Genomic DNA, 11,423 nt, shown 5'->3' with positions numbered 1-11,423 from the left:
TTGTTCAACTTTGTTTAGTAAGTGCATGGCGCTCAGCTTGTAAATAATAATAATAATAATAATAATAATAATAATAATAATAATAATTAGATGAAATGTTGCAGGAAACGTGTGTGATCATGTATTATTATTATTATTCAGAAGATGAAAATTATTATTATTATTATTATTATTATTATTATTATTATTATTATTATTATTATTATTAGTCAGAAGATGAAACCTGTTCGTATGGAACAAGCCCATAGAGGCCAATGACTTGCAATTTAAGCTTCCAAAGAATATTATGATGTTCATTCCAAAGAAATAACAGAACGTAATGGGAAATACAGAAAGAGAAGATCAGTTATCAGATAAACAAATAAAGGAAGAATTTTAATAAATAAGTAAATAAAATCAACTGCAGTTTTATTTCCGGTTCCACTATATAGGGAAGATCTTTGTTGAAATTTGTTTAGCAAGTTCGTGGTGTCTTTGACTTGTTAATAATAATAATGATATTACGAAAGGTTTCCAGATACAAGTGTGCTATTCTCTCCTTCTCTCTGAAGAGAAAAATTATAATATATATATATATATATATATATATATATATATATATATATATATATATATATATATATATAATGTGTGTGTGTGTGACAAATAAATAATTGACAAATAAATGATCTTCATTCAAACATCCAAAGAACGAACACTTGCAAGCAATTACAAAAACAAGAACGTGTCTGAGTGCACCCTGGGGCAAGGACACTTTAACCTAATATGTCAAGCATACAAAGCAGATTGATCTGCCTCATTCCATTAGCTCTTGCTGTCTTTAGTCTTCCAGTCCCTAAAGACTGCTTACCCATCTTTCATTCCCTGAAGACTAGAAGACGTCTCCCAACTTTCACCAAACTTGCTTTCACTCTAAGTAGGTACAGTAACAGGTTTCGTGTTAATAGTAATTACCGGAGGCTTCGTCACATGAGCACGCTTTCTGGCATCTCTTATACTAGTTGCCAACATTAGCGCAAAATTGCTATATAATTTTTTTATATATATACTGCTAAAAAATCCAAGCTTCTCTACTCTGCACATAAGCAAAACACATCTAGCTTCATTTTGGCAGCCAATATTGACTGCTTCACGACGTTACTTTAGAGAAATAAATCGATCAGTTATTGGCTACTTGGTCTCGTGCTACCTGGCGCGAAACGCAGATGCCAAAAATCGCATTCTTGTGACGTCACCTTCAAGCTGGATAACAAAACCAGCCAGTCCTGATAACCTCATCCAGTTCCTGCGCATTTCAGTGATAAACACTAATAATACTGATAAATGACTGTGGGTCGTTTCCAAACATTCCGGTGATAAGGAATGCTTAACGACGCTTACGCACCAACATCATACATCGAGTTTTCTGTTAAATAAATAACCTAGTGATATATACACTTATGTTCTCTCTCTCAGCGCCATCTCAAATCATAATTCAGAGAAGGAAGGGACAGTTCATTAATAATACATTTGTTTGCGACTAGATAGATTCTTGGTTATAATAAGGACAGTCTGTTTGCGTTGTTTATTATTCATTATTTGCCACTGCTTCCTCTGTTTTATTATGAGAGAGAGAGAGAGAGAGAGAGAGAGAGAGAGAGAGAGAGAGAGAGAGAGAGAGAGAACATTATATATTATAAATTATATTAATGCTGTATCATACGAGAGAGAGAATAATATTCATTATTTACCACTGCTCCCTCAGCTTTACCATACGAGAGAGAGAGAGAGAATATTATTCATTATCTATTATTTACCATTTGAATCCTCTGTTTTACTATAGAGAGAGAGAGAGAGAGAGAGAGAGAGAGAGAGAGAGAAATAATACTATTCATTATTTATCCTTTACCACTGTTTCCTCTGCTGTATCATACGAAAGAGAGAGAGAGAGAGAGAGAGAGAGAGAGAGAGAGAGAGAGAGAAACAATATTATTCATTATTTATTTATCATTGCTCCCTCTGATGTATTAACGTGTGTGTGTGTGTGTGTGTGAAAGAGAGAGAGAGAGAGAGAGAGAGAGAGAGAGAGAGAGAGAGAGAGAGAAAGGCAATATTCACGTGAGCTCCCAAAGATAATTTTTAGGGCCCACCTTATCAGCAGATAACAGCAATCCATAAATCAGCCTCAACTTACGAGAAGATTCGGTCGAAATGAGATCGGCGCAAACCGGACAAGTAAGAACAACGTGTCTTGTAAGAAACGTCTTCGTTGTGAGGCGTTGTTGGTAACGTTTTAATAATGAAAGGACTTCCGTTCCAACGTTATTTGGAACAAGATGTGTTTTTCTGAGTGTTTTCAAGCGTTGTTGGTAACGTTATTAGTAAAAAAAACTTTCGTACGTTATTTGGAACAAGATTTGTTTTTCTGAGTGTTGCCACACGTTGTTGGTAACGCTATTGATAATGAAAAGGATTTTTTTTGCATTATTTGGTATAAGACGTGTTTTCTAAGTGCTTTCAAGCGTTGCTGGTAACGTTATTTGGAACAAGATGTTTTTTTTTTAGTGTTGTCAGGTGTTGTTCGTAAAGTTATTAGTAAAAAAAAAAAAACTTCCGTGCGCTATTTGGAACAAGATGTGTTTTCTGAGTGTTGTCAAGCGTTGTTGTTAACGTTATTAGTAAAAAAAAAAAAAAAGGAATTTCGTACGTTATTTGAACAAGAAGTGTTTTTCTGAGTGTTGTCAGGCGTTGTTGGTAACGCTACTGATAATGAAAAGGATTCTCTTGCATTACTTGGTACAAGATGTGCTTTTCTTAGTGTTGTCAGGCGTTGTTAGTAACGTTATTAATAATGAAAAGACTATCGTGCGTTATTTGGTACAAGATGTGTTTTCTAAGTCTTGTCAGGCGTTGTTGGTAACGCTATTAATAATGAAAATATTCTCGTGCGTTATTTGGTACAAGATGGGTTTTTCTGAGTGTTGTCAGGCGTTGTTAGTAGCGCTATTAGGACAGCTTTTCGTGCGTTATTTGGCACAAGACGTGTTTTTTTAGTGTTGTCATGCGTTGTTAGTAACGTTATTAATAATATAAAGACTATCGTGCGTTATTTGGAACAAAATACGTTTCTGAGTGTTGCCAGGCGTTGCTAGTAACATTAATCGTAATTGAAAGACTGCCTTGTGTTATTTGGTACACGACGCGTTTTTCTGAGTGTTGTCAGGCGTTGTTGGTAATGCTATTGATAATGAAAAGATTCTTTGCATTATTTGGTACAAGATGTGTTTTTCTGAGTATTGTCAGGCGTTGTTAATAACGAGACGAAGAGACATTCTATGTGCTTGTGCCCTATTACTGACGCGTCAAGAGGAAGCGTTATTAACAGACAACAACACGTACTAATAACGCTATAACAAAATTACGTTGTTATTGTAAACTATCAATAATGGCAGGAACAGACCGTGTTGTCGAGCGGTACTAATATCGTAGAGAAAATAATGAGCATCATTAATGAGGCGTTGTTGCTGTCGTGCGCTAAAACAACGAGACGCAAAAATTCTGCTGTTGTGATAATTAATAATGTGACGCTGAAAAAAATTAGAAAAATTAAAATCTGCAGTAAAATAACGTTGATCACCATACGGGAGGAAAGAAGGAACCGGAGAGAGAATAAGAGGGTGAAAGAAAAAAAGGAGGAGAATTCGTGCAAAGAGGGGAAGGTGGCTTAAAAAAAGAGGAAAGGGGAAAATGAGAAGGAACGGTGGAAAGGAGGGTGAGGGAAAGGAGACTGAATAGGAATAGAGAAAGAAACAGGTTGAAAAGTGAGAGAAAAGAAAAAGAGTGGGGTAGGGGAAAGAGAGGGGGTAGAGGAGAAGGAAGAAAAGAAGAGGAGGACAACAGGGGAATAAGAAGAAGAAAGAACGCAAGGAGGAAGTGAAACACAGGAAATACGAGGAATACTGAAAAGAGATGGAAATTAAGAAAGAGAGTAGAAATTAAATAAAATATGCACCAGAGGTCACAGACAACACTCCAAAAAGACATACGAAGAGGAAAATATGTGGTTAAAAATTTGGAAACAAAGAAATTTGGAAATTAATGGGAAAGAGAGAGAAGAGAGAAAAGAGAGAGAAAGAGAGAGAGAGAGAGAGAGAGAGAGAGAGAGAGAGAGAGAATTCTGGCATTTATATGGAAACAAGTATTAAATCTCAAAATCAGAGAGAGAGAGAGAGAGAGAGAGAGAATCTTCCTAAATAAAACTAGAGTTTACCCTTGCAAACAATTATATGTTAAAAGACCAATCGTTTGCTATACACTTCATTATGGTGAACTTTTGAAATTTAAGTTTTAATAGTCTAATAGAAAAAAAAGTCTTTCAACAATAGCTTTTATCAGGACTGCATTTCTATTCAACTTGAAAAAACTATGAAAAAAAGTTTTTCTTTGTACAATATACAAAAACAAGAGAATTTTCTAAATGAGGAAATAAGATAATCTACTTTACACTGAATGCCGCCTATCATATTATTATTTAACTTAATATGCTCTAGTGCTGGTATATCTTGTTTAACTAAAATAACAAGTCGGTATATTTCGCATACTCAAACGTCTACCAACTAACTTTACCAATTTTTTGGTACCCACATTAGAATGTTCCACATACCCACATTAGCGCTTTCATGTTTCACGAGTCAAAAGTTTCCAACATACAACAGTGTATTAAACAGTATACTATATATATAAAGATTATGACAGGTGTTATTCATTAGTTGAAATGTCAATCACTGCATATTTGAAAGATAATAAAAAACATGTATTTGTTTTGGGAAAACTGCATTTATAGTGAATAATAGTTCCGATGCTGGTTTTAATACTATTTAGATTTCTTCTTTCCAAAACTAAGTATTTTATTTATCGTTGTTATTAAACAAATAATGCAAAAAAAATCTTTGGTTTATTAAAGATAAATATAGAAACTTAGAAAGGATAAAAATTTTGACTGCATTTGTTTTTCACTAATACATGGTAATTTCAAAACAGATGGACAATTCATAGAACAACATTCAAACCAGCTGGTCACAGAGGTTGCCAATAATAGGGAAGCATCTTTATATTAGTCAGTTCAGTTACAGTCAAAAGATTACTAAAGCCAAATTGAATATAGAAAAGAAAGCTAAGAGATTTAAAAACATTAAGCATCAAAACAGATGTTGCAAAAAGAACAACATGGAGTAAAACTCTCTCATATTTCAGCATAAATTTCTTAAGTGTTTCTTTGGAAATTTTAAGGACCCTTTTATGTCAAAACAGCGTCAGAAAGTTCTACTACACATAAAAAAACATGACAAACCAGAAAAGCGATGAATTTAAGAATCAACCAAAGGAGTATGATAATTTGTACCAGCTGATAAGAAAGCGCATGTTAATTTAATCCAGATGACTCATGACATTACACACTGCTCTATCATGACAAAATAGGAAGAATTAATGCATTCCTACTTCTTTCAGAGAATCTTCGCAGAAGAGGTAAAACGAACAACAAAATCTGGATACAATTGAATCAACATGAAAATGAAGGTGAGGCAAGAGAAAGCATGTACACTTTCTTTTTAGTTTTCTGTAAAAGAAAACTATTGCGCCGGTTTTATCTGTCCGTCCGCACTTTATTCTGTCCGCACTTTTTCTGTCCGCCCTCAGATCTTAAAATCTACTGAGGCTAGAGGGCTGCAAATTGGCATGTTGATCATCCACCCTCCAGTCATCATACATAACAAATTGCAGCCCTCTAGCCTCAGTAGTTTTTAGAGTAAGGTTAAAGTTAACCATAATCGTGCTTCTGGCAACGATACAGGGCAGGCCACCAACGGGCCGTGGTTAAAGTTTCATGGGCCGCGGCTCATACAGCATTATACCAAGACACCACCAAAAGACAGATCTATTTTCGGTGGCCTTGATTATAGGCTGTAGCGGCTGTACAGAAAACTCGATTGCGCCACAGAAACTTCGGTGCATTTTTCACTTGTTTCAATTTTTTAACTGTTCAGCAATGACCAGTAAATCTATCGATAACAGCTATATGAGAAATAGCCATAATCTGGTAATAAAAGCCAGGATTAGCAAGTTGATAAGGAAAGGAAAACTTATTTGGGTGAAGCCGATTTAACAACATAAAATCTGGTGTCCTGAGGTGTTCTAATGCGATGACAATTCTAGACGTTATCACCATTTTCATAATAATAATAATAATAATAATAATAATAATAATAATAATAATAATAATAATAATAATTATTATTATTATTATTATATTATTATTGTTATTAATTTTGTTGTCGTTACTATTATTTCAACATATATAGAAACTGTAAATAAATGAAATGTGCGATAGAAGAAATTAAAGCAGTAAGCTTTATAGAAGATCAGGACATGATATCAAAGCTCACACTACAGGCTGCAAAGAATAATGACTATTAATAAAAAAAAAAAAAACAGATTTTGCGAATTGAAACCAAGCAAGAGATGATAAATTCTGGGTTGAGGGGAATGGTAACCAAAATCCCTAAATGTTGGAATCAGGAAGAGAAGATGAATAAAAAAAAAAAAACATTTCAAGAATCTACACTTCGTGTGACTAAAATAAGGGGAATTTACTTTTTGACCAACGGAACAGCATTAAACAAATCTTTCATGGCGAGAAAAGAGCAGAATAAAAATGCAATTCGTTTGTTATTGCCAGTTTCGTTTCGGTATAATTCTTGCGGGAATTTGCGTTCAATTTCTGCGTCTTCTAGTTCCTCGCTGGACGAGTCGGTAGAGTTCTCCGCTAGCACTCTGTTAGGCCCGAGTTCGAGTCTCCGGCCGGCCAATGAAGAACTAGAGGAATTTATTTCTGGTGATAGAAATTCATTTCTCGGTATAATGTGGTTCGGTAGTTAATAACAATTTCAGTAACATACACCTCCGACTCCACTCCGCAGGACATCAAGCGACTCGCGTCCACCAACTGCGGGAAAGGATCCCTAATAGTGATGGGCGTAGGACTCCTCTTCCTGATAGTAGGAATCGCATGCGCTTCCGTAGGAGACGAAGTGGAAGACGACGGTGAAAGTCTGTTGGTCATAGGAACCGCTCTAGGGATTTCATTTGGAGGTATGGACCCTTTTCTTCAAATAAGACGTTCGCCTTTTACTAATATTACAGGTAATATTTAGCTGGGACAGTCTGTACGTTGGCTTATTAATGAAAGTATTATTAACAGTGTATAATACGGCTTTTTCTTTGAAATTTTAAATGTATATATATGTGTGTATATATATATACATACATCCACATACATATATATATGATATGTATATATATATATATATATATATATATATATATATACATACATATATACACATACATATATATACATATATATACATATATATACATATATATATGCATATATATTGTTTTATTAGTGAAAGTATATATATATATATATATATATATATATATATATATATATATATATATATATATATATATATATATATATATATATATATATATATATCCTAATCACTGATGCTCTAAGAAGTGCTAATCATTTTGGCACAGTTAAAATGTACCCCAAAGCAAAAGGAACACCTAGTGAACTTGGTGACAGAAAATGTCCGTTAGTGGGCATACTGTAAACTCTACGTGGCCATGAAAATGGGGTTTGCAATCTTCATCTTGGGGTTCGGAATGTGCGCTGCTGAGGTACAAAAGGTGAAATGCATAACAGATGATTTATCGAAGGAGAAAAAGCTGTAGGTTTTGATACTTAGGAGACAAAGGTGAAAGGGCAGCATGTGCAGGAATGGAAAGGACAAAGAATTGAGTATGTCCGAGATGGTTGAAAAGTTTAGAGCTATGAATATCTCTTTCCTGGTATGTGGGAGACTTCTGGGGACAGGTGAAAAGGTAAAAATATGTTAGTCTGAGGACTCTGAGTATGACTGAATATGATAGGAGAAAAAGGTGTAATATTCAATGCGTAAGGGGACAAGGTTTGAAACGAATCACACTAAAAAAGTTTTTAGGGGAGTGGATCAATTTCCTGCTGGGTTTGGAGAGCATGAAAGGGTGGTTGTGCTTGGTGATTTAAATGCAAAGGTAGGTGACAGAAAGAGCTAGTACTGTGGCATTTATGGCGTTCATGGAATAAATGAGAATTGGGAAAGTTTGTGCAAAAGCATTTGGAAAGGAGCCTGACCGATCAAACACACTTAGGAAAAGGAAATGACAAGGAAACGGGTAGGTTAAATTACACGTTAGTAGCGAATAGCTGGAAGAAAAGCTAATGGATGTAATGTGAGAAGAAGAGTGGCAGAAGTACTGTACATCTGATCTTGTTAAAAATTAACGTTAAATAACATGAGTGGATTTAATAAGAAGGAAGTGCGGAGGAAATGAATGAAATCTTGAAGTAAGATGAAGGACAGGATGTGGTAATTAGGTTGTCAGAGAGCTTTTGTGGTTTCAGGAGTGTGGAATAAGAAATAAAAACGGTGAGTGGATGGAAGAAAAAACTGACAGTTATTGTAACAGGAAAGCAGATTTTATCTGGAACACAACTGTAAGACAGGATAATTTTTTTTACAGCAATACAGGATGTTAGATAAAGTGGTCAAGAAAGTACTGAGAAAGAGAAAGAAGGCATTAATAAACGATGTAAATAAAGAAAGGTTAATGAGGATAGGAATTAATACTCTGAAGATTTGCTGAGTGCACAGCATAAACAAAGAGGCAGCAGAGTTGAATGATGCATGAGCGTAAGGGGTTAATGTAATTTTCAGAATACTCTCGGAAGTTACTACTGAGGACGGTAAAAAGAGCAATTAGGAAGCAGGAGGATAGAAAATACACCACGATTTGACGAACATCTTCCTTTTAATGCTTTTTGACCTCGCCTTATGAAAATGTACCTCGATGTATTTCCTCTTCGCAGTATTTTGTCTTATCATGGGAGCGCTCATCTGTGTGTGCCAAGACTGTTGTTGTTGCTGCATGCGCCCGTATCCAGAGGTCCAACACGTTCCGTCTGATCAGGGCTACTCACAGCAACAATGTGCCAATGGAGAGCAACCGATACATCAGCCAATTCACCAGCAACTTTACCCTCGGCAACCTTACATGACCCCTCAGGCTAATCAGGGATCTGTGGTCTACCCTCCACCCTACGAGGCTCACCCTCCCTTCAGCGTGACTCAACAGCAAGGTATGTTTAATGTGCCTGGTTAAGAATAATGTTTCTGTGAATAATATTTTTCAGAATAGTGGGATGAGAGTTATGTGAACCACAACACTTAGTACAGTTAAGAGTTTAGACCCCGTACAAAAAAATTAAATAAAAATAAATAGAAATTAAAGCTCTTTACACTAATATATAATCCAAACTGTAAGCTCTTCATCTTCCTTTAGGGTCATATATATATATATATATATATATATATATATATATATATATATATATATATATACACACACACACACACACATATATATATATATATATATATATATATATATATATATATATATATATATATATATATATATATATATATTTATATATATTATATATGTATACTGGAAATTTAGAGGCCATTGTGGTCATGACAACAAGATAAGTATTGGTAAAAAGTGGCCAAGAGATTCTACACACACACACACACACACACACACACACACACACACACACACACACACATATATATATATATATATATATATATATATATATATATATATATGCAACTGGAACGTCAAAAGTTCAAGCGAAGATGCAACGCATTACTACCCTAAAACAATTCTCCTCGTATTTTACTAACATTCTTATCTATTTATCTATTAATTTTAATTATTTTTTCTTCTCTAATAACTGATCTCTTCCCTCTGCATTTCCTATTACCTTCTGTTACTTCTTTCTAACGAACACCATATTCTTTGGAAACCTGAATTTCAAGTCAATGGCCCATTTGGTGGGCTTGTTCCATGTTTACCTTCCCTGCAGCAGAGATAAGCATTAAATCAATTTATTTAAATTTCAACAGGCTGGCCAATCAAAGCCAACGCACAGTTCACGCACCCAGAGAAAAGGGCCACGAAAGAAGACTCCAGAGAGAATATTATGCAGCAGACCAGGCCAGTCCATCAGGGTTACATCAACCCCGTGTTTCCAGAGCCACAGGGAATGTTTTATCCCCCGCAAACGACAGCACCCAGCGCACCTGCTCTGGATGTCAATCCTCCACCCTACGAGCCTTGAGAAGAGTTGTTGTTGTTACTTAGTAAGTTATCTGGCGTCACATCTGCTAGGGTCACTAACACTGAAGCCTTGGGAAGTGAGTTGGTTTATTACTTTGTGGGTTGTCTGACGTCACATCTGCAAGGTTCAGTAACGCTTAAGCCTTGATAAGCGAGGCGACTTTATTATCATAAAGGAGTGAAACAGTTTCAACAGCCGACTGAATGAGTGATAAAATTCATAAATAATATTACTGACTTTTGTACTATATGGATAAAATTAAGCACAGTACAGATATCTGTAAAAGAGCTAATACATTTTTACACACACACTGCTGTGGAATTTTCATATATAATCCCTTTACTTTTATTATTCACTAATAAGCCGTTTCATTAACAAATGGCTCCGTTAAAAACTGCACATATATCTCAGTTGTTTCTTACTCAAACATCAGTTGCAAAAGATACCGGACATTCACATTGCTGACGTCAATCCTTTCACTTATATTCAAAATAATATCTATAGTTTTTTTACATGTAGAAGCCAATGGGGGAATTAAACCCATTGTTAAGGAAAAGAGGAGGTGCTTGACAAGAAATAAGGAGGCTGGAAATTTGTGAAATATTAATATTAGTTTATTAAACAGCCAATTTCTCAGGTTCTTTAATGCAACAGATAACTGAAAACGACTGAATGCTCCTAACAACAGATTAAAATAATAATGATGATGATGATGATAATTATTATTATTATTATTATTATTATTATTATTACAACTGATTTCTCTTAAGAGCAGATTAAAATAATAATAATAATAATAATAATAATAATAATAATATTATTATTATTATTATTACAACTTACTTTTCTTAACAACAGATTAAAATACTAATAATAATAATAATAATAATAATAATAATAATAATTATTATTATTATCATTATTATTAATATTACAATTTAATTCTGGTAACAGCAGATTAAAATAATAATAATAATAATAATAATAATAATAATAATAATAGTAATAATAATAATAATAATTATTATTATTATTATTATCGTACCGTATGAAAAAACTGTCGACCCGCCAACAGATAGTGCAGAGTAAAGACAAGTTCAGTTAAGTCATAAGTTTTCAAACGGACGACCGGAAGACTAAATGC

General features: G+C 34.3%; 1 protein-coding gene across 1 annotated transcript; it reads left to right on the top strand.

Annotated features, from left to right (window-relative positions):
* Nucleotides 1–5,462: 5,462 nt before the first annotated feature.
* Nucleotides 5,463–10,593, top strand: LOC136825293 (uncharacterized). Its single transcript, XM_067081397.1, has 4 exons — nucleotides 5,463–5,556; nucleotides 6,957–7,128; nucleotides 8,960–9,229; nucleotides 10,065–10,593. Exons 1-4 carry the CDS (start codon nucleotides 5,545–5,547, stop codon nucleotides 10,277–10,279), a joined length of 669 nt encoding a protein of 222 aa, XP_066937498.1. The 5' UTR covers nucleotides 5,463–5,544; the 3' UTR covers nucleotides 10,280–10,593.
* The last annotated feature ends 830 nt before the right edge of the window (nucleotides 10,594–11,423 follow it).

The sequence above is a fragment of the Macrobrachium rosenbergii genome, chromosome 37, assembly GCF_040412425.1.
Source record: "Macrobrachium rosenbergii isolate ZJJX-2024 chromosome 37, ASM4041242v1, whole genome shotgun sequence".
Taxonomy (NCBI): Eukaryota; Metazoa; Arthropoda; class Malacostraca; order Decapoda; family Palaemonidae; genus Macrobrachium; species Macrobrachium rosenbergii.
The sequence above is the reverse complement of the archived record's forward strand: the minus strand, read 5'-3'. Positions and strand labels throughout refer to the sequence as shown.